The 23,751-nt window shown below is 39.4% G+C and overlaps 1 protein-coding gene across 2 annotated transcripts in view; it reads left to right on the top strand.

The window, feature by feature from the left end:
* Window positions 1–8,321: 8,321 nt before the first annotated feature.
* The window catches only part of agap3 (ArfGAP with GTPase domain, ankyrin repeat and PH domain 3), a 121,165-nt gene continuing 105,735 nt past the window's right edge, over window positions 8,322–23,751 (top strand). Inside the window, exon 1 of one of the 2 annotated variants that reach the window (XM_078264002.1) lies at window positions 8,322–9,121. In XM_078264002.1, coding sequence (XP_078120128.1) covers window positions 8,761–9,121 — 361 coding nt within the window. In that variant the 5' untranslated portion in view covers window positions 8,322–8,760. The remainder of the gene's footprint in view (window positions 9,122–23,751) is intronic. The other variant, XM_078264003.1, reaches the window with a different exon arrangement.

Here is a 23,751-nt window from a genome sequence, read left to right on the forward strand (position 1 = left end):
GCTGTTAACAAGAATGCAGGGTCTCCAGGACCCCCACAACACTAGGTTTACAATGACCTTATTGTTTTCAACCTGCATGTCCATTAATCAAACATGTCTTGTGTGGCCAAGCGTTGCTCAAACCTTCAGAACTTATTTTTAAATTCTGGTCAAGATCTCTAGATTTCCAAAGGTGACACCTTTAACAAAGCATTGCTACAAGCATATAGAATTATTCTGTAATCTGTATGCGAGAGCTCATTGTTGTTGTTTTAGAATCGGCTGTGAACTGTGTTTCAAAACTGTGTGTCAAATCTGTGTGAGCTGGGAGAAAAGCCAGAGATGGCGGGCGGCCGCTAGAGTTCATTGTTTACAATGAATGCTGTTTAAATCGGTCTAAAATTGTTAGAATAATTACATTATCAAATAATACACAGGACCATTGAAGTTATTTCAAAGTTAATTTTTACTTGTGAACATAACAAGGAGCCAGTTACAGTACTCACAGCATGAGTACAGAAGTGACTTAACGAAAAGCTCTCTACAACCGCTTTTTATAATACCAAGTGAAATGTAATACAATCATGATACAGAGTTTGATGTCGTCAGTTGTTGTCTTGTCAGAGTCGATGACATCTCCCTTATCTAGTCAGGGTGCGCCTGTTCTTTCCTCAGCATCACACCGTGCTCAGACAAGGACAAAACAGTGGCTTCCATGTTATTTTGTTAACGTGCAATCATTAATATGGCATTCTTAACAATATCCAAACAGTTTAATTTAACAGAGAGAGAAAGTATGTAAATCATAATTTTCCTAACAAAAATAAAAACCATAAAAGCTAGAGCATTAATTTTTTTTGCAGCAGAAAGCTAAGGATTCAATCTTCGCGCCATTATGTTGTACGCTCGTGATGACATCATCACGTTACATGACGTCCTGTGCTAAACAGCAGGCGGACCATTTCTATGGCATATTAAACTATTAATAGGCCTACGCCTTTCCACTCTGCTCATAAACATTAGTATATCTCAAAAACAAAAAAATATACAGATATAACTTATGGAGTGTTAAGGAATATTTTATTCATGTTTATACATTTAGAAATTTGGACCTTTGGATCAATATGTTTTGTGTGTTTATTCAGTAAAATTGAATGATGAAAACACATGTCCGATCTTTTAATTTTTTTTTATTTATGACACAATTTTAATACTTGTTTTAGTTATTATGGTTGTATTGACTTACATAACCTTTTAGCTTAGGTTGTATTGATTTTAGGGATATGAAGCATTTGAAGATAGTCCAAGAAATGACATCAACATAAGCACATATGTAACCTACTGTAGACACTAGCAGGCCTTTTCTATTGCAGAGTTCAAAGGGTTAAAGTGTATGGTAAATGTTTAGCATGTTTCATTAGAGCTTTGTTCAGTGTGTTAGAAATGGTTAAACAACTTGAACCTGTGCAATAGAAAAAGAGTGAGGAGCTCTGCCAAAACATCCAGCGAGGTCCCTGGCCTGGTCTGATCCAGGCACAGCTGAAATCACTGAGAGGCCTGTGCTTGTGAAGGCCAGCTGCTCTCTGTACTGCATTGGTTACATCCTTAGATGGAAGTTTAAGATGATGTATCTGGATGGCATGCTATACATAAAAGATAATCAACATCTGAACTCTCCCTTCTGCGGTTAGCGTTGCTGTCTCTTATTTTAGTATTAGCCTAAGTCATAGTTGGCCCTGATAAATGAATGCATTTGTGTCCTTCATTCAGCAACCAGTTCCCATTGTTGTCATACATGAATGTTTGACAGGTATATGATGTTATGTAATGCATTTATACAATTGTCTTTTTTATTTTAAACTCTCTAAACCCTGTGTGAGTGACCTATAGGTAGTAAGAGACACATTGCATATACAAGGCTTTGTTTATCCAGACGTTAATGTCCATGGGAAACAGACCACTTCAATATGTGTATCACCACAAAGGAGATGACACAGAATTAGACATTAACATTAGCTTTAAATTGCATTTTCAATTTAACCTTCAATGTTACTTTGCTCTGTGTTTTGAAAAACAGAACAGAACTCATTTTGAATCACACACATTAGTGTGTAGGATTTAGTGGCATCTAGCAGTGAGGTTGCAGATTGCAACCAACTGAATTCCCCTCCCTTCACCCCTCCCTTTTCAAGTGTAAAGTAGAACCTATGGTAGCCTTCAGGTAACCAGGGCTTAATTTGTACCGGAACACGCTGGAACATGTTCCGGCACCTCCAACATTGGATCCGGAAACTTTTTTATTGGATCCGGCACCTCCTGTGTCACTATGAAAAATTAATCACCTAAATGAAAAAAATAAATTACTCTTTGTGTAGTGTTCAAAGTTGTTATCTGTCTTGTTAGTCTTTATTCCCCATTGAAGTTCTACAAAAATCTTGTGTTAGCATTTTCAATGCGTTTTGAGGTGTATTTTCAGGGTAAGACAGAGGGGGGAGAGGGACGGACTCGATGGCGGGAGGGGAGGCACTTCAAGTGACACATGCGCTTGTGCTGGTTGAGATTGCTGTTAGCCTCGTTTCACTTAGGGGAAAAATGTCAAAAAGACAACAAAGTTTGCTTAACTTTTTCAAATACGCTGGCCAGTCGGCTGTCAAACAAGCAAAAATCGTTTCCGCCAATCAAGAATGTGGAGACATTACATTGCGTACCCATGCAGTGGATGCTCTGAAATTAAAATAAACATTGCCCTGATGTACACACAGCGTTGTTTAGGTTTTTTTAGTCATAGAAGCTACGTAGGCAGTGTAATTTTTTTTAGATCCACCCCCCCTCTGCGCTCCGGGACCTCCCACTTTACAAATTAAGCACTGCAGGTAACGTAAACACAAAGGCCCTCTCTAGAGCCGTGTTTGGTTTGTCTGTTCTGTGCTACTGTAGAAACATGGCGTTGCTACAGTAGCACAGAACATTGAAGAGTACCTGCTTATACATAAAGGGCTCATTCTGAAATCCCCAAAAAACAGTGATGCTTACTTTCAGGTGATTATACACTAATGAAAATATATGAATATTATATTTCATTTCTGCCAATAGATCCCCCTAAATCCTACACACTGGTCCTTTAAGTTATTGAGCTTCCAACACATGAGCTGCTCCTGACCTAGTCTATATCTACGACGTTCCAGGATTGCTCCGTTGCCATCAGAAATTCCGCTGGATTTCACTCTTTTCGGCCGGATGTCCCTTACCTTCCGCTTTCTTTGTGTTGTGATTTTAAACTCTGGTGGATTTATGAGGACTATGGTTAACTGCTCCTCAGATCTCTGCAGGGTAAATCCAGACAGCTAGCTAGACTATCTGTCCAATCGGAGTTTTCTGTTGCATGACTAAAACAACTTTTGAACGTACAAGTCCAACCAAAACAAGTTCCTTACCGAGGCTATTTTACAACGGCACCGTGGCTCTGCCGGGTGCTTAGCGCCGCCCATGACGATTGTGATTGGTTTAAAGAAATGCCAATAAAGCAGAGCACGTTTTTCTCTCATCCCGGAATGCTGTGTGGACTAGCCAGACCTTCCTCTGCAGCGCTGTGGAGGAAGGTCTGCCGAGGAAGGTCTGGCAAAGCTAGACTACTCCTGACCAATTACTTGCTGATACGGGCCAGAGTCTATGCCCAGGCTCTTCCTTTTAGTTTATTAATGCTGTATTTAAACTGGTAGTCTTGTGGACATCAATATTTCTTTTTTAAGGGAGACCTTTGTAGATAAATAACACATACAGTACAGTGTCAAAGCATAAACAAACTAAATCCATTCAAACACAATTGTATACACAATACACACATTATTTCCATATGAATGATTATATCGCGTATATTATATTACAAGTGTCAAACAGTGAGCCTGAGTCTAAGATTGTCACATCATGGACAAGTGTAACCAGAAAAGAAAGAAACTAACGTAGACAGTAAAGGAATAATTAAAAAATTGTCAGTATGATGTATGAAACAGTGTGTCCTTGTTTGACTTATGTGACTACTGTGAGTCACTACAAAATAGAGGTCAGGTAAGGGGTAGGGAGGCACAATTTAACCTATTCACTTAAAATACATGTGATTGGGTCTTCACATGCAAACGTAACTGCATATTTATAGTGCTTTATGTATATTTTCTGCTCAGTTGGCATATCACTGGCTTTGTTGTACTAACTGAGCACAAATGATTTATAAATTATTAGTAAATAAGATCAAGCTCAAGTTGAACTATGAGAAGTCTTCCCTGCGTTCCTTGAGTGGCATTATAACTCTTCACTCCATCGCTCAACTGCCTATGTACATTTTATGCAACTATGGGTTTATTATCTGATCAATAGCAATGCAACTTTACTTCAGTCGGTATGTATGGTACATATTGCCAGAGGTCATCCGTGGTTTATGGGTACATTTTCAATAATGAGACTGGCTCCATCCTGTCTTCAGTAAAGCAATGTGATCAGGGTTGGTTTAATAGTGAAGCCTTTGTGAAGACTCACATGAGGGTTTTGGCCACAAGGACTTATTAAGTTGGGGGGGAAATGCGCTAGAAGATTCAGATTTAGTCCTCTGTGAATTAAAATGAGAATCAATAATTCAGACAGGTTTTATTAATGTTGGCTCAGCTAATATTTCTTTCTCTCTCTTAGTGTCAATGAAACGCAACATGTTCTAGTATTAATGGCAACTTCTGTTCTGGGGCAGCTCTCACAGGCTCTCACAGATCATTTGTAGAAAGATACCTAATGAGTCAATTGGGAGATATGATGCTCAGATTGTTAAATAAAATAAAATACAATGTCTGAGAACCTAATTTGTTTTTATTTTTTCACAAAAGTGAGTACACCCCTCACATTTTAGTAAATATTTCATTACATCTTTTAATGGGACAACACTGAAGAAATTACACTTTGCTACAATGCAAAGTATTAAATGTACAGCTTGTATAACAGTGTAAATGTGCTGTCCCCTCAAAATAACTCAACACACAGCCATTAATGTTTAAACCGCTGGCAACAAAAGTGAGTACACCCCTATGTTAAATTCCCATAGAGGCAGATTTTTATTTTTTAAAGGCCAGTTATTTCATGGATCCAGGATACTATGCATCCTGATAAAGTTCCCTTGGCCTTTGGAATTAAAATAGCCCCACATCATCACATACCCTTCACCATACCTAGAGATTGGCATGGGGTACTTTCCATAAAATCATCTCTCAATGCAAATCAAACCAGCTATTAGGCTAACCGACATAAAACCATGCCAATCTCTAGGTATGGTGAAGGGTATGTGATGATGTGGGGCTATTTTAATTCCAAAGGCCAAGGGAACTTTATCAGGATCATAGTATCCTGGATCCATGAAATAACTGGCCTTTAAAAATAAAAATCTGCCTGCCTCTATGGGAATTTAACATAGGGGTGTACTCACTTTTGTTGCCAGCGGTTTAGACATTAATGGCTGTGTGTTGAGTTATTTTGAGGGGACAGCACATTTACACTGTTATACAAGCTTTACACTGAATACTTTACATTGTAGCACAGTGTAATTTCTTCAGTGTTGTCCCATTAAAAGATATAATGAAATATTAAGTAAAATGTGAGGGGTGTACTCACTTTTGTGAGATACTGTAGGTGTTTTTTTAAAGCAAGGAATATGTCACCCATCAAACAGCTCATTGATGTGTTTTTTATCAGCAAAGGTTCGATCTGGTGTGTGTGTGTGTGTGTGTGTGTGTGTGTGTGTGTGTGTGTGTGTGTGTGTGTGTGTGTGTGTGTGTGTGTGTGTGTGTGTGTGTGTTTGTGTGTGTATTAGAGAGATAAGATAACTAAATTCCTTTTGCATATATTTTGAATACCCTACATTTTCTGATATCATTCTGTGAAAAATGGCTTTGATTACATAACAATGTGCCATGTTGTATACTGTAGTTACTGTTGTAAAAAAAAAAAAACATGTTACAGTAGGTCGGCCATTTGCCAAAAAGGAGAGCCCTGCAGGTGACTCTTGTGTCATATCCCTTATTACATAATAGCAGTGCCAACATTATCATGTGTCAATAAATATCCTACTAAAATGAGCCAGATAATTAACAGCATAATTCATGTAATTGCACAGAGCATGGAACTCTGAGTAAGGCCTACAAGCTGCAGATAATCATAAATGTGAAGTTATTTTGAGATATGCCAAATTCACCTGGTGGCTTCCTGCTGCTTTGTATTTATCAGAGGAGCTCACATACATGCAGGTAATTGTTATGGAAATAGGTGTTAAATGAAACATTGCTGTGAAATGAACTGGAGAATGACAAAATCTTTATATCCAGATTAAACACTCACCGCTGTCGTTTAGAAATGTTGTTTACACAAAGATAGAGTGCAACAGGAAGAGCATTGTAATGTTTGGAAGGGGGAAGTTCCAAACTTGGTCAACAGATGGTGGCAGAAGGCTGAAGATAACATGCACAGTATGAGGTGTGCACTATGTTACAGAAGTGGTTCATTGTTATACATAAAAAGAAGTATATATATATATATATATATATATATATATATATATATATATATATATATATATATATATATATATGTATACACACACACACACACACACACACATGGCTGCTGTGTAAAGATTATGACAATGTATTGTAAACAGTGACTTTCCAGAGCCATAAAAAGCTAATTACCGGTTCTTAAGATTTGGGTAGATCTCCATCATCACATGCAGAAGCAGAAAATAAAGACACAGCAATAAAGGCACAACAAAGTTAATTAATTCATGCAAATCATAATTATCCTAATATTTAAAACAGCAGGTTATTCTTGCTACTGTATAATTCCTCGGACACCATGCTGCTATACCAAATAATAAAAAGTAATGTGTCATATTGCAGCTGTTCAGAGATGTGCATTATCATCTCGGATGTCACAACAGGTTTGGTTTCATAATGAATTAGAAAAACAGACCTACATAGATAAACTTACAAAACAAATACAGACTTTTTACAAGCATTAAATTAAGTGAATACCATAGCAGCCATTTAAATTGGATTAGAAACTATTGGCACTTTGTTACTCCTTTTGAAAATACTGAACAAAAATGCTAAGATGAGTGTTTTCTGAATTGTATGTCCTTGGAAATCACATGGTGGTAACAAAAACCAATATTATTCTCTAGATTAAAGCTGTGTTTCCACATGTAATACTGGGAAGAAGAAGAATAAAAAATTATTATTGCCCTCTGTATTATTAATGTGGGTCAGGAACCGTAATTCTTTTATCACCCTGAATTATATTTGAATTACTTTTTTATTTAAAACTTTTTTTTTAATCTTGGCACAGTTTTCTTTTCTTTTCTGAATCAAAGAGTTGAGACACTTTACCCGAGAGTACACATAAATTACATGTATGCTTTTGTAGAGTCAGTATCTGCAACACCACACTGCTGCACCAATAGTGCTTTGACTGATTGTGACAGTCACCTTGAACAGCTGTTGTTGTACTGAGCATTCAAACCTACAGGTGGCGCTGTATCTTTCTTTTTGAGTCACGGAAGCTCCACTATGATCCATATCACACCACTTTTGATGATTCCTTAATGTAAGACATTTTAAACATGCAGTGATAGCCTATTTGATGAAGTATGCGTGCTGTGGAGAAACTTGGCATAATGTGACATCGATGTATGTGTTTAAATTATAAGAATGCCACTTATGACTATTAAATCTTCTAAACTGTCTAATACATCTGTATGAGAAAGAGATGGGACCACAGAACCTGTAGCAAAAGATAAACAGTATTTATATATTGATGAGCTGTGGTTTTGAATCTCAAACATCCACCTGTAATCTGTTCTAAGATATAAAGTTGTACGTAAACATGGAGTATTTTGGAGTTATTGAAGATAAACACTTGTCATTATTGATACTGGTCCAAAGAAATACATTAAAAGCCCATATTGCAGTCTGTGTGGATACATACGCGTACGTGTGAAAAGTGTGAACGTGTAGGCCAACATGGGATAGCCTATAATAGCTGCGTTCTTTTAATATGACAATAAGAACTACTAAGAACAAATTATATCCCTACTGTTGGCTAATTGCAGTATCTACTTGTGTATCTTGCAGCAGGCATTTTTTGTGGTTGCATAACTGTCAGGTAGGTTATTATAATTGTGTGCACGTTGCGATTTTTCCCCCTCCACCAAATCCAATCACACCCTCCCCCATCTCAAGTACAATTACGTGTTGGGTGACGTTTCAGCATGCGGAGGAGGGCGCTGGGCAGGGACCACTTGGACCAAAGAGGAGTTAACGCTATTTCATTTCAGCGCAGAATCAACGCATTGAAGGCAGCGGACCAGGGCGCCGTGCTGAAGCCTAGCCCATTGTCTCCTTCAAACAGAGCAACTAAGGAAAACGGCTTTGACCAAAACAGCGGTGTAGCCCATCAAATAGTGTCCAAGTGGTAGGCATTACGGGTTTGTAAGCCACAGAAAAAAGGGCCTGGACAGATCTGGCCAATTACGGAAAATGAATCACAGTCAAGTTTTGATAATATGAACAAGAGCCGTGTTTTGTTGCAATTGGCGACCAACTATTGATGCTTCTGCGGCGATCGTTTTCCACAACATCAATTCGCGCCGACTTCTTTTGTTCGTATCGCTTGAATCCCAAATTCTAGCCTGCATATTGCTGTTGCCGTTGTAAAACCGAGTTAGGCGCTCCAAAAGACAACAAAAAAACCGAGATGAATTTCCAGTCGAGCGTCCCAGTCTCGCAGCAGTCTCAACCAGCCATGCCCACTCCAGGCACGGTCCCGGCGCCAGTCCCAGTCCCAGTGCCCCAGTCCATCCCGTCCCAGTTCGGATCCGGATCGTCTGCAGGCTCAGGGGCTGGCCAGTTCGGTTCGGGGACTGTTTCAGGCCAAGCTGCCCAACCCGGCTCAGCGGGCTCGCAGTTTGTTTTGTCCAACTCAGCGGCCATCAGAGCAGAGATCCATCGGTTCGAGTCTGTCCATCCGAACATTTACGCAATCTACGACCTGATCGAGCGCATCGATGACCTGGCCCTGCAGAACCAGATCCGAGAGCATGTAATCTCTATTGAAGGTGAGTAAGGGGGGAATCATACTGGGGTTTCTCGGTCGTTTGGTGCTTCTCACTCATTGAGGGCTGGGGGATAGGGTGGCGTGTCTGTTTTGAGGGGGGGGGGGTCTTCTTTTTCTTCCTTTTATGTACACATTGTCATGGGCGCATAGTAGCTCTACAGTGTCAACAATCACACTTTGTCTGAGGTTGGGGGCGTAGCCGATCTCATAGTCCTGCTCAAGGAGTGAATTTCCCCCATACACTGCAGTGTTAACAATACAATGTTCAATTGCACTCACAAGAGGCAGCCTGTGCGATTGTAATGAGCTCTCAAAAAATTGCATGTGCTGTTCAATGGCATTTGCTAAAGGGAACACTGTTTTCACATCTCATGCACTACAGTCTGACCTTATTTTAATTTTGAAACCATCTCACTGGAGCAGGGGCAACCAATGTTAAGTCAGATGTTGCATGGAACTAATCATTGCCTGAACAATGCAGAACACGCACACACAGTATCACTATTATATTTTTTATATATATATATATATATTATATATTTATATATATATATATATATATATATATATATATATATATATCACATCATTGAGTGTGTTACGGGTATATTCTTTGTCACACTGGAGATCAAGTCCAAATGTGTTATTATCTGACCAGAGAAGGATGACAGTGACTGTAAACCAGCCAAAGCAGCTTTTCAAATCCAAGTGAGGATGATGCGCTGTCTGAACGTCTTAAATTATGGTAGCAGTTTCTGGTTTCTCCCTGCTACTTACCCACCATGTGTCCAATCAATGGCTGACACAGCAGTCAGTGTACTGTCCATCAAAGGCAGCTGTCAGGGGTCTGGAGGAGTATTACAGCAACTGTCTGAATGCGCTCACACCACTGGTTCATACTGTCTTTGGTAGCATTATCATGATTCAGATTTTTATATATATATATATATATATATATATAATGTTGTGTTAATGCAGCTTTAAGGACAAATATTGCTGGTTGGCTTTAATCTATGGTGATATACCAATATTTCACAGTTATCAACAGACCTCAGGATTGTCAGAGATGATCTTAACAATATTTATCTGAATATTGTGACGCCCTGGGTCTGGTGTGCTGAGGCCTCTTACAGTTTTTTACAATCACTTTGCTACTAATTTCAGAACCTTGATGTCATTTTTCAAAACTCTAGACACAAAACTCAAAACTGTCATTACTTGTAACACAGACTGTCCAGTGTTCAAAACATTGCATTGTGCATTCATATCTTTAAATAAATCTTGCACAATCATTGGTTCAAAACACTAATTGATTGTGAAATACCATTGAAACGTTACTTTAGATCACCCACACACAAGCCACCGATAGTTTCACTGTATTATTGTTCGTACAAACATTAAATATAGTAGTACAAAATAGGTGATACATGTTTCATTATTGTACTACATGTAAATACATCCCTGTAAAAGTACTGCAGTAGTAGAAAGAATACTACAGGCATATATATATATATATATATATATATATATATATATATATATATACACACATATATATTAATATATATATATTAATCATCAGTAACGAGTTGGCAGAATTGGACAAGCAATTCCAAGGGCCTGCATCCATACAGTGCAGTACTGTCAATACTGTGAATAGTCTGAAAAGGTGGTACATGGGACAATAGAAACAGTGTCTGATAAACAGTAGTACATTCCAGTAAAGAAGGATGATGAAATATTACATCCATAGATAATGTAGTCTAATTGGTTCATGCTCCACACTAATTGGTGACAATGAATCTCATTATCTTGAAACTTTCATGATCTAAACATAGAATATTGTTTGTCTGTTTCCATACAACTATGCATTAAGAGTAATGCAACAGTTACTTATCATTTTGAGCAGTTGTATCAATTGATAGTTAGATCATTGTAATGAAATTAATAGACAATCATCTGAAATGTGTGAATTGCCTTTTGAAATAGTAGTACTTTGATGTTAAGTTGTGTCATATTGAACAGGTGATTTTTGTTAAATGAACAAATGATCTTAGGTTAATGTGTATTGTATCCAAGTAATTGAAAGAAGTGTTAGAGTTTTGAAAAATGCATTTTGATCATTGGGTGTGAGTTTTGTGTCTAGAGTTTTGAAAAATGACGTCAAGGTTCTGAAATTAGTGCCAAAGTTATTGTAAAAAAAACTGTAAGCTGCAATATCCTCTGTCTCTTCCTCTCCCTGCTGTCTCCACAGGAACAGTTGGTTAGGTTATATTTTCCTAGGTTTACCTTTTGCTGAGTTTACACTTCACAACACCAACACTCACTCATGCACACCCTACACCACTGCTTCCACTGACTTCTACATCTTATTCTGTATATTGTTAATTTGGTCTAATTTGGTTCCATTTGGTTTAATAAAGTAGTGTTTAAACATTCAACATGGTGTTGTCTCCCTCTTTGTTATGACCATCTGAGCCAGGTCATGACAAGATGCAGTCAACACTGAACATGCCTCAGGATATTCCATGTTACATGCCAATGACACAGCAGGCAGGGACAGATTTTGTTTTGCTTTTGCTGGTTTTTAAATATTTTTGAGTTTTTTTGAGACATTTCATTTAAACGTGTCATGCAGTGTCCATGGGTTTAGGACAGATTAGAATGAAAATGAAAGTCATCCTCATGGGAAAATAAGCAATCAACCGCTGGGTTTTAGTTCATCCTTTTGAGGAGAGGATGATATACTTTTTTTTTTTTTCTGAAGCCTTTACGATTGTTGCATAATTTTCTCAATGACGGCATGTCTTTATTCTGTATCTCGATATGACAACACTGGAGCCTTTTTTTATGAGTTATCTCTAAGATGTACCTCTCAAAAACGGAACGGTTATTGCCTGTATTATTCAAAAATCTATTTTGAAATTGTTTGTTTCTTCTTCCTAAAAGATGAGCAAACATTTTAACTCAAGGAAAACTCCATTAGCTTCCAGAGTTAGTTGTCATACATTCAAAAAACACCAGGAGTAATTTTGTGGTGTTGAACTTTTTAATTTAATTAATTCTCCTTCTACTGTTGTGTCGACTTCAGTTACATCATTTTTTCCCAGAATGCCCGTAGCCCATAAGCCTCTCAGTATATGTGCGCCCGCTCTACCCACCGAGCCAACCAATGTATCTTTTGGATTGTTCTCCAAACAAGACATATGGACTGCATTATTATCTACTGTGGCTTCTGTTGGTGCAGAAATGGGTCTTTCTGGGACATTTTCCTCACAGTTTCTCACTGTGTGATTGTTGAACATTAGCACAAAGATTAGAAAAAAGCCCTTACTTTCTGAGTCTGAAGTGATGCATGCTAAACCTGATGCTTATTGTTGATGTTTGAGATTAGAAATCTCTCAGTAGGATGGCACATCATCTGTATTCTGCTGGGTATCCTTGGGAATAAAAACAAAACTGTGATAGTTGTGGCATTGTGTCCACACCTGCAGGCTAATACAAAATGTTACACTGGGAAATGTTTAACCCCAAAGTAAAACGCCACTGCTGAACAACAGAACAGGCGCAGGAATGCCGTTTATTTATGAATCTGTTTAGCATGTTGTTAACCTGCTTGCGTTAAATGTCGACGTTATGTAGAATGGTGTTGAATTGATATTGCTAAGCATACACCATATGTCAGACGGCATAATAGATTTTGGTGTCCTTCCCACAAAAAAACATTGCCTTAGCTTTGATGTACATTCTGGTGCTTTTTCATCCTGTTAAATGAGATACAGCTGCCTTAATAACTGTAACATCAAGAGGCTTTGAGGAGCTGCAACTGGAGACATTGGGTGACTTGTCTTCACCTGCACTGTGGAACTGCAGAGCTGTTCCTCTTCAATCTTGCATCATTGCAGAGGCTGTTGCTAAGGAACCAGGAGCTCATGCATTTAGCTGAAAATGCTGAAGAAAAAGTGAATATAAATTACAGCCCTTACAAAACGAATTCCCATCTTACTAGGTTTCCCTGTCGTTTTGTTGATTAATAAGATCTTTTATATGATGATGACACACCATGCTGGTTTGTGTGTGTTTTTTTTTGCCTCACATTATTTCTTTTGCAGTAATTGATATTCAGGGTGCTGCTTGGTTTCTGTGCAATCATATTGCAATTCAACAAAAATATTTCTCTTGTCTTTTTTATAACAATGGTTCGTGAGTACAGGACTGATGCTGAAGCTGATCTAAATTAGACAAGCATGTTATTGATGATGACCAGACCAGATAATAGGCAAGCACAATGGCTGTGCAAAAATATAGAGGAATGCTAAGTGGTTGACATGTGATTCACAGTTAATTCAAGTCTTTAAAAAGTTTTGCTAATAATCCAAGAGGCTTGGAGAAGCGTCGCAGGGTAATCTGTTTCGGAGCCCCAGGGCAAACATTTACTGTTGGGCCCCTGTTGCCTCTAATTTCCCATTAGGTACCCATCACACAGCACACTATAGATGGCAGCTTCATTATATGTTGTACAGAGGCCCATAACCAACCAGTACTACTGGAATACTACCTGTCTGAAGCTTTCCATGTCAGTTTGTGATTATTTGAAGGGGCGATAGAATGATTATATAGGGTATTTCACACTGTTCCTTAAGGTCTCCTAATAGGGTATGTAACATTGGTTGGGCTGAAAATTGCCCAAGTGCTATTCTGTGGGCCCTTAACTACCCTGTGAATATTGCTCTATTTGGAACAAGAGCTTTTCTTCCAAATATGGTATGCTCATGAATATTTAGATGAGCTGAGCGCTGATTGGTGAGCGAACCACATACACATACATTGGAGACGAGACAGCAGGTCTCATATTTCAGACACTGCAACGTTATACATTTTTGTCTGCTATTTCGTTATTAAATTCACTTCTGAGACGTTTTTATGCGAGAAATCAACTATGTAAAGCTCAAATATGGGCCGTTTTATGAAAATTGATGGCTAATTGCAAATTTGGTAAGACATGTCGGACTTTAGGAGCTCCACACAGTCTGACGAGAAAGCGGCAGCCTGCTGGGCTCCATACCCAGTCAAAGTCACCGTTTCTGGGTTACTGGGCTACCAGCTGGCCGGCTGCCATCTGCCGGCATAACTATTGTGTATTTACAGTTTGAATTTCGTCACGGCATGTATATCACAGCTACCCTAAGGTCTTACAAAGCTAACACTTTTGTCCGATTTCAATTTAATGCATTTCTGTGAATATGAGGGGTTTCGTTAGCTGCTAGCGTCCCTTCAATCCTATGGTGAAAGATCGCAGCTAGTTAGCTACACTTTCGGCATAACTAGAGTATATTTACAGTTTGAATTTCGTCACACCACTTATATTACAGCTACCCCAAGGTCTTACAAAGCTAACACTTGTGTCCGATTTCAATTTAATGCATTTTTGTGAATGTGAGGGGTTTCGTTAGCTGCTAGTGTCCCTTCAGTCCTATGGGTAGCTAAAGATCGCGACTAGCTAGCTACACTTTAGGCATAAGTATAGTATATTTACACTTTGAATTTCGTCACGGCTTGTATATCACAGCTATCCTAAGGTCTTACAAAGCTTAGAGTTCTCGTTAGGAGGAGGCAAGCTAGCTCTCATTGATAGCGCTCCATCCAGCACACTCGCGGACAAGAGGCGTTTATTTCCCCAACCGTTTGTTTAAATAACTCAACACACATATCCATTATAAGATTAACTGGAACCTGTAGTAAGAGATTGCGGGCGTAACAAGCTTGCTGACCGCGCTCTCACTCACACAGACCGGCCATTTAGCAGGAAGAGGGAAGCTGCAGGCCCTGGAGCTCTGTCAGGGCAGCGGCGTTTGGTAGTCCACTAACTCAGAAATGGTGTCCAACACACAGTTGGACAAATTTTGCAATCAACCATCAATTTTCATAAAACGGCCCATATTTGACCTCTACATAGTTGATTTCTCACATAAAAAAGTCGCAGAAGTAAATTTAGTGATAAAATAGCAGATGAACAATGTATACAATTTCTGAGATCTGCGTGACCTATTCAGAAGACTAACTGACCTCAGATCAGTCAGTGGCCTATGTAAATTTTGGGGCGTTACAAAGATAGAAGGTAGAGCCAAGTAAGGTAGGAGTTGAGGAGTTGACGTCAACAATTCACCCGTTTTCAGCAGCAGTTTCAAATTGTGAGATTTGCAGAGGAAAGAGGTGTCAGTGGGATTTTGAGGTTCTATGTATGTCCTATTTAGCCACCAAAGTTATTCAACTATGACAAGGTAAAATCGGTTTTGCATTCTATCACCCCTTTTAATCAAACACTTCCCAAACACATTTAAAGTAATCAAGTTATCTAAAACCAACTAATGCACAGTGAAGCTGGGACATTTGGGGGTCCAGGGGCAGTTGCACACTGTGCCTGGTTGGAAATCACAGTCACAAAACGTCTCTGAATGACTGAGAACCTTTTATTGACATAATGCTAAAATGACTCAAAAATCTCCAGGATTAGATGGTGGGTTGCTTTATCAATCAAGCTAAACTGAAAAGAGCAATTCCCTGAAACAGTTTGGCCTAATCCATAAACCGTTTTCAATGGCTGTGTCAGGTGTCTTAGTCTGGGAATAAGTCAAGGACTGGGCTTCATTTCCATGTGAGCAACCAGCTCACAGACCCGCTTTGTAATGGTAAATAAAACAGTGTAATTATATGCAATCTGATAAAAAGTAAGTTTTCATTAGGTCTATAAGTGGCAACTTTTTCATTAACCGCCAAATCTGTTAATTCAATTGATACTACCTTGTTAATTATCCCATTTAAACTGGTCTTCTTGCCAGTGGCCATCTTTAAGCCTCACTGTGAAGTGACATTGATGATGCTGATGAAGTTTGTTGCAGACAAAAGATTGAAGCTGTCAGCCAAGAACATCCAAATGAGGGTTGCACCACAGCGGTGATGAACTAATACCAGGGTAAACTCCATCCAGTCACATATTGTCAAAGGGAGAAAAATTCCAGTAGAGAAGCTGTTCATCTACTTCACCAGTGTTGTACAACATGTACTGCGTATGAGTGGACAAAACTGTTTCTGGCCCTTCGACATTGGATGTCCTTGCTGCACAATTTATTTAGTCAGAGGAAAAAACTAATATTATTTTAATTGTGGTTATTACAGACTCAAAACTAGATTACACCTTGAACCTTGAACTATAGTTGGAGCCTGGATGTGGTTGGGGATTTGATTGGGGGAAATAAATACATGAGCGTTTGTAAATAGAATAAAATCCAGATCACTGAGATGTGTAGACAGCTGCAGAGATGGTATCTGTACTGTGATTCCAGTTTTATTTTTAGCTATTAATTTCAATGTGTAGGAGTGTTCCAGTTCCATTAACAAGACTATGTCACGGGAATAGTTTTGTTTGGGTGTATGTTGACTGCTACTCTAATTTATATTCTTATCACACTTGCATAATGCTCTTTAAATTTTCTACAGACGTTCTGTTGTTAATTGAAAAGATGTGGATGTATAGGTACAGAACAAAGCACTAACAGACTGTGATATAGCAAAAACAGCACAGGTCAGTGATGGACAGGGTGCCGTAAATGTTTGACACCTTTCTGCTTTTTTAGCCTTAAAGTGGCGTCAGACTTTCTCAACAGCAGGTTATGATTTTTGACCTGTGTATTTTGAGGAGATTTCCTTTAGCCAAGTGTTATGATGTTACATTGCTGTACTGTTCTCTTGCACCTTGAGCAATAACCATTGCAAAAACTGACATCCATTTTTCTACTGACAGTCCAATGTCAGGACGAGCACAGTCACCTAAACCCACTGCTGCTCAAGAGGGGTGCTTGGGATTTCAAGAAAGGACTAATAAGCCTGCGCAATGGGACATTGTGTGCTCAGATAGCTATTGGGATGACACAGAGATACAAAAAGCACACAGACTGAACCCTCACAGCTCTCTGTGGGCATTGTGTGGCACCTAAGCAGCTATCTGGAGCACACTGCATCTCTCTTGCCAAGGAGAGTGAAGCAGAGTGCTCATCTGCTAATCACAAGCAGAGAATGATGATAAGGCATCTTTCTATTGCTGCTGAAGCAGGATTTATTTCCTTATGACCAGTGAGATGTAAAACACTGAACTTGAATCTTAACACTGTTTTCACTGACTGCACGCTGTCATGATGTAGCAGGAGTTATGTATAATACAGCCTTTGTAGTATAATTCAAGAATCATGATGGAAATATATTGTCCTGATTAATAATCATTCATTAAACATGAAATACAAGTGGGTTTACAGAGGTTTTCCAAAGAGTTGTAACAGTTTAAAGCTGGTAAAAGGGGTTTGAATTTGAGGGGCTGTGGTTACAGTTGTCACTTTTAGCCATCTGTGTCAGGGAAAATTCTGCTGCTGCTTCTGGCATGTGCAGTTTTTACAATTTGCTCATTATATTTCAAAACCATAACTGTTAATATAAATTAGAAACTGTTATAGAGTTAGAAATGTCAGTCAATACCACCAGCTGCATCGCTAACACAGTATGTCAAAATAAATTGCTGTTAATGTGGAATGCTGGTGTTTATAGAGTAGCCCAGTATTTACTAGTTGTAGATCTTGTGCCTAAATAAAACCTCACATAAATACATCTGTTAAGCTGGAATAGCTATGGCTATGGCCTGTTTTTTTTCTTTTAATTTTTCTATGTACTTAGAACCAAAGCCTAGGGTAAAAGCTTAAGATTAGTATCTCTAGACCTGAATGCAGCTCTCATGTCAATTCGCCCAAGCAGGCATTGATAAACGTATAATCTTTTTGATTTCCCATTCACTTGAAGACATTGTCAGATCCTCCATAGCATCTGTAGTAACTGAAGCACTTCTGTGTTGAGCATGGCAAGTATCAGGTTTCGCCCCTGTTTAATCTTTGAGGGTCATTGTTAAAAAAACACTTCACGTCACGTTTACGTCACAGGTTTATTCTCGGGAGTGTAGTAGTGACAGACTTTACCCCTAACAGACGCACACCAGATAACAGGGTCCCACATGCCTCACTCTCAGAAGATTCCCTGTTTAGTGACTAGCCAATGAAGTTTCTCTCATCTGCAGCTTCAGAACGCTCATTCCATCCCCATTGAAATGCATTTTAACACGGCACCCGACTCTTGACCGTGGGTCAGCAGAGATGAGCTGAACTGGTGAGCTGTAAACAGAGCCTCGGTCTGAAGGCCTGGGAGGTCTGCGGGGTCAGAGTGCCATTTCTGCATCAGCCCTGCTGTCCTCTCTCTGCTGCAGCACCATAGCATTGGCTTATTGAATGTGACGCTATCCTCCACAGCAGAATGTCCTCCATTGTGCTATTGAACAAAGGCTCTCTCTCTCCCATTGATGGACAGCTAATTTTTTTCTTGTGTTCTGAATGTGGAGGGGCGGGGGTGAGCTGGTCGGGTTCTTTTTTTTATAGGAAAATTAGAGTATTAGAGTATCGAAATCTCTTATGAACAGAAAGTAGTGGGTTGTTTTTTCTATGTCAGATTCTGACCTTGTTATTGGGTAGTGTCAAGTAGGTTGGATCTAATGTTTCATTGAAGGGAATAGGCATTACGTTTCTGGGCTCAGTCCATTTTGATTAACTGGGTTTTCAATACAGAATAAGCGAGTGTTTGTCACAACCATACATGAATCTGTGGTTGTTCAGCATTAAGCAGCTTCATTAGATTTAGATGAAAGCAAGAGGAAAAAACTATCTGAATTTCTGGAGATATATGGTGATGTAATATGGATGATGTTCTCTTTCTGCTGCAAGGACATTGTGAAGTTATTTATAACTAGTATGGTCAACTGAGAAGATGTAACTTGTGGTGATGATACAAACATGCTGCAATAATATACAATAAACCCCTAAATTCACCGTAGTATGCACCACCATAGTCTTTTTATGCCATCTAAGTAGAGCTTAACCAATTAGTTGATTGTCAGATACATTATTTGCAAATACTTTAATAATCAATTGATTTATGTCATTGTAAGCAAAAATACAAAGCCTTCACTTTTCTCCAGCCACTCAGTTATGAGAATGTGTGGTTTTTCTTTGTCTTGAGTGATAATAAGTGTTGGTCAGACAAAACAAGCAATTTGAAGAGTTTTCACTATTTCCTGACATTTTATAGACCAGACTACATTTTAATTTCCCCCAGCCCAAGGTGAGGTCTTCAAATATCTTGTTTTGTTTGACAGAAACCCAAAGATATTCAGTTTACTATCATGTCTTGACATTTAAGAACACATCTAAGGTTGTATTTTCCTATAATTTCCTCTAATAACATTTTCTTTTTTTTCTTTTTTTTTTTATACGGCTGAGACAGCGGTCAATTAAATTTGCCATAGGCTCCTGTTTTTTTCTTCTTCAATTTGTGCATCATCCATATCCTATGGTGGAAGTGCTCATGTTTCCTGCCAGTGGGGTAGGGCTGGAAGCAGATGGCTGCTGACAGAGGAAGGGGTTTGGAAAGCCTTGAGTGAGCAACAGATGGAAAAGCACATATGCCTCCAAGTCCCCTCAGCCTGCCAACAGTCCCGTGACTAACTGTGGGAAGATTCTGGCCTCATCCAGGTTGGGGATGGATAGAGGATCATAGTAAAGAATAAAGTGCCCTTAGAATAGAAATGGTTATCTGACACCAGTTTGTCTCTGGAATTCAACTGTTGGAGGATTCAGATCTCTTTTAATTGGGGATGAATGTGGCAAAGAATAAGCCTGGACCGTAGGAGCATTTTTTTATACAGTATAACACTGCTAAGAAAAGCAAGCAGTTATCTTGTTTTAGTTATCCAGTTATTTAGGAAAAGAGGCTCAGTTGCCTTTGAAGAGAAATCTCATACGGGGACTTTTCTGGCCCTCAGGGAGCACATTTTCTTCAATAAAGAGGAAAATGCCGGATACAGGAAGTGTGGCCTACACAATGTGAGGCCATAAAGCTGCAGAATATGACAGCATACACTATTCTAGCTATAGCTTTGGTGTTATAAGTCAGTTACTCCTACTTTTGGAGAGCAGTGTAATTGAGAGCATGCAGTCTATTTAAATGTTTCAGGGCTGTGGAAACTCAATGTAATTCCCTTAACAGCTCAGGGACATGTCACAGTTTTTCTGCGTCAATCTTCAAGGACGTGCCTCGAGTTAGTTTGTTTCTGCATGAGTTTGGTGGAGTCATTCACGAAACTACTTCTCTGTTGTGTGAATAAATCCTGTTAAGCAAAAAGGTTGAAGGGATGTGTTGTTCCTGATATGGCCTTCAGCCTGTGTGTAACCCCCCCATAAAATTCAGATCTTTAAAAACATTACATATAAACCATTTTTTTGTTGTTTTATAAAATCAGTTCTATTATACTTATTTTTTGGTAAGGGTAGAATCATGTGGTGTGTTTGTAGTAGTTAAGGCTAGATGTGTGTATGCAGCAGATTAACATTTGCTCTCACTATTGGCTGTAAACAGACTATCCTTTCTGTGCGTCTCAGTTTATTTTCATTGAACTGAGAATAACACTACTTTTCTGAGGTTAGCCCTCTTGTCAGTACAGCTTGTTTAACATGTGCCAGCTGAGCATTATCACCCAGGTCCTACATTCCTTTTGTAGATGTCACTGTTTTGATGGTGTTGTGGCATGTCCTCTGGCCTTGTGCTTGCTGCCTTCAAAGGACTCACTCAGGCAATGTGCCAGGTGCTTGTTTTCCAGATTGTTTTGTTGCTGATTGCGGGAAAGGACATGTCATAGTTGTAAGAATGAGAAGAAAAAAAAGTGCTGGAATGGACAGTTGGTTTTGATAAAGTATCTGTCTGTGTCTGCATCTGTTACTCAGCTTAGGTCTTGGTCAGCAGAGATATTTTAGTCACTTGTTTCATGAATCATAACTTAACTCTGAGTGTTTGTTGTGAAGTTTTATTCTGTGGGAATCACTGAAGAGGGAGTGTACTGTAATGTGACCCCCATTTACTGTTTATACCCCCGTTTCCTGCTTTCCCCACGACTGGAATAACCCAAAGTTGTTCCACTGCTGAATCCCCCCTGGCCATGACCCAGGACTCATGTCATGTGGTGGGGTATGTGAACTGCATGTACAGCAACCCCTCTAGGAACACAATCACAGTTCCCATTTTGGACCTGACGTCTGAGTAATGGACATCAGCTCCAAGCTGCAAAGACTTAATCCCTGTGGCACTCCTTGACTGAATATCTTCCACTTGTTTCAAGTCTGAGTTTGTATTTGTTTTCCTTATGTGATTCAGAGAGCTCTAACATTTATATTTGAATGGACCCTATGGACCCCTATCAGTGGTGCATAGACCAGATGCTGCCTATAACTGATAACTGCAATATTAATGAGAAAATACTTTAAAAACTGTGGAACGTTTTAGTTCAAGTCTGAAAATTGTGTTTCCATTTTGCAAATTATGACTTGTGGCGAGGAGGTGAGCAGAAATCAAAACCCTAATGCATTATACCCCTATGGTTTTAGGGGTCTTAGTTTATCATTGCATACTAAGCCTTCATTTTCCAACTTTTCCAGGGGCAAAATTGTTAATATCTCTTTGTGTGTAGGGTGTTTAATGACTGCACTGCTGCAGTGTTTGCATACATACAGTATGCATAAATCATGAAAAAAGAGTGCGAGGAGTGTTAAAAAAAAGTGGAGGCTCTAGCAACCATACAGCACATTTATTGCAAGGTTGAGCCAAAATTATAGCAGGCCACAACATGCCAGGACACAAGAGGGCAACAGCAAACATAAGAAGGCAAAAGTGAATAAAATCTGAAGAAATCATTCATAAGAGTCATATTCTTAATAGCCTGCCAGTTAGGAGCGATAATACTATGGACATTTGGAAGAAAAAGGCTACCAGAATGCTACAGTGTGTTTGCCAAGCACCATTTGGTCTTCTTTTCTTTAAATGCAGTGTTTCTGATATGAGACAGTGCTGTAAACTGAGTGGCTCTGTGTGAACGGACACTCGGCGGTGCTCATTTGATATAAGCTTTTCAGAGTCTTGCTCCGGGCTGTGTCAGTGCAGCTTCTCAACAGCTCTGGTTTGGATGATGAGATTTTCTTCATTGAGGAGTCTGGCGTGAAAAGTGCAGTGTTCAGCAGCCTGATGCTGTTCTCAGAAAATGAGCTCTCCCTCGATTTTGTGTTTGTGTACTGGAATAAACTGCTGGCCTCTAATGAAATACTGTGCAGCTAAAAAGGAGGAATTATGACAATTGTGTTGCCATACACTACATCTCAGGCCCTGTGGTGCTCTTGGGCCCATTCTGTTGTGAAATTGGACCAACTGGTGTCTAGAGATGCACCCTGCTGATGTGTTAAAACATAGTGAGCCATTTGTATCCATTTTGCAAGACATTTACAGGACATGTATTTTCCCAGGAAATTGGTTTCTTAGCAGCACCATGCTATTGACTGGCAGGGCTCTGTGTTTATCCAGTTACAAGTACTTGCACAAAAAATATGTTTAAAGTGAGGGATAACTCACATTGCTAATGTTTGTGTAGGGCCTCTCTATTCACACCTCTAAATTGTGGCTTTTCACATATTTGGCTTCAAGAGTCCCTCCACTCCAAAAAATGTATCTTTTGTTGTGTCAAAATCTGGCATAAAATCTGGCCCCGGCGGCCTAAAAAAACAAAAACGTAGCGGTTAATGTAGGCACAAGCTAATTCAAAGCTACATTTTGTCTGTTTACATGATAAAACAAATCTTCCTGTGGTCTATTCATGCCAATAAGGCTTTTAGTAAATAGGAGCCTACGTTTAGTGGGCTGGCGAGTGAGAGCTTGGGCACGATTAGTGGTCCACTTTCCAAAAAAAAAAAAAAAATCCTTTGGCCACACTGACCCTCATGGATTGTCAGATGTCACGTTTGGGTAAGAGCTCTGGTGATGCATCTCCGTCGGTGGCTGAGTGAAGTGCAGATCTGACAGTGGATGGGTAGGCAGTAGCATGTGTTATGTAACACAAGTAGGTGGCTGGAGTAGATCTGCATGAGTGTGTTTGAGGTGTGCATGTGGTACTCTCTGGATGTGTAAATTTCCCCACACACAGACCTTTGCCCCTGACCTTGATTGGTGTCTGTTGAGTGCAATACCCCGGGGAGATTGATGTAATGGGAGTTTCGGTTTATGGGGGTGTAGGATCAAGGTATTGGAGCGGTGTTGTGACAGAGGGTCAGAAATTAGGGTTGTGGGGTTGAGTTGCCTCTCTAAGAAGCCTCTCAACACTCTTGTCTGGCAGAATCAATCTATACCACTTTCTAGGATTGTAACCTGTCTGGGCCCCTTTACACAAGCTTTAAATAGCTTACCAGGGTGTCCCATTTCACATATCTTCATTATGTTTTACTTGATTGTACTTGTCTTTTATTTTTGTGTGAATACATTTAACCTTGAACCTCCTTTTCTTTTTACTCCATCCTCTCAATTTCTCTATAGCCACTGTGCAGATAATTGTAATTGCCAGCTAGCTCCGACTTCTTTGTAGCTGGTCCAGGGCTAGACATCCCTATTTCTGACAAGGAAGGGATCAGATCTCATCAGATAAGTCCCCAAAGGCGGGTCGACCTGAGGTTA

The sequence above is a fragment of the Sander vitreus genome, chromosome 12 (assembly GCF_031162955.1).
Source record: "Sander vitreus isolate 19-12246 chromosome 12, sanVit1, whole genome shotgun sequence".
Classification (NCBI taxonomy): domain Eukaryota; kingdom Metazoa; phylum Chordata; class Actinopteri; order Perciformes; family Percidae; genus Sander; species Sander vitreus.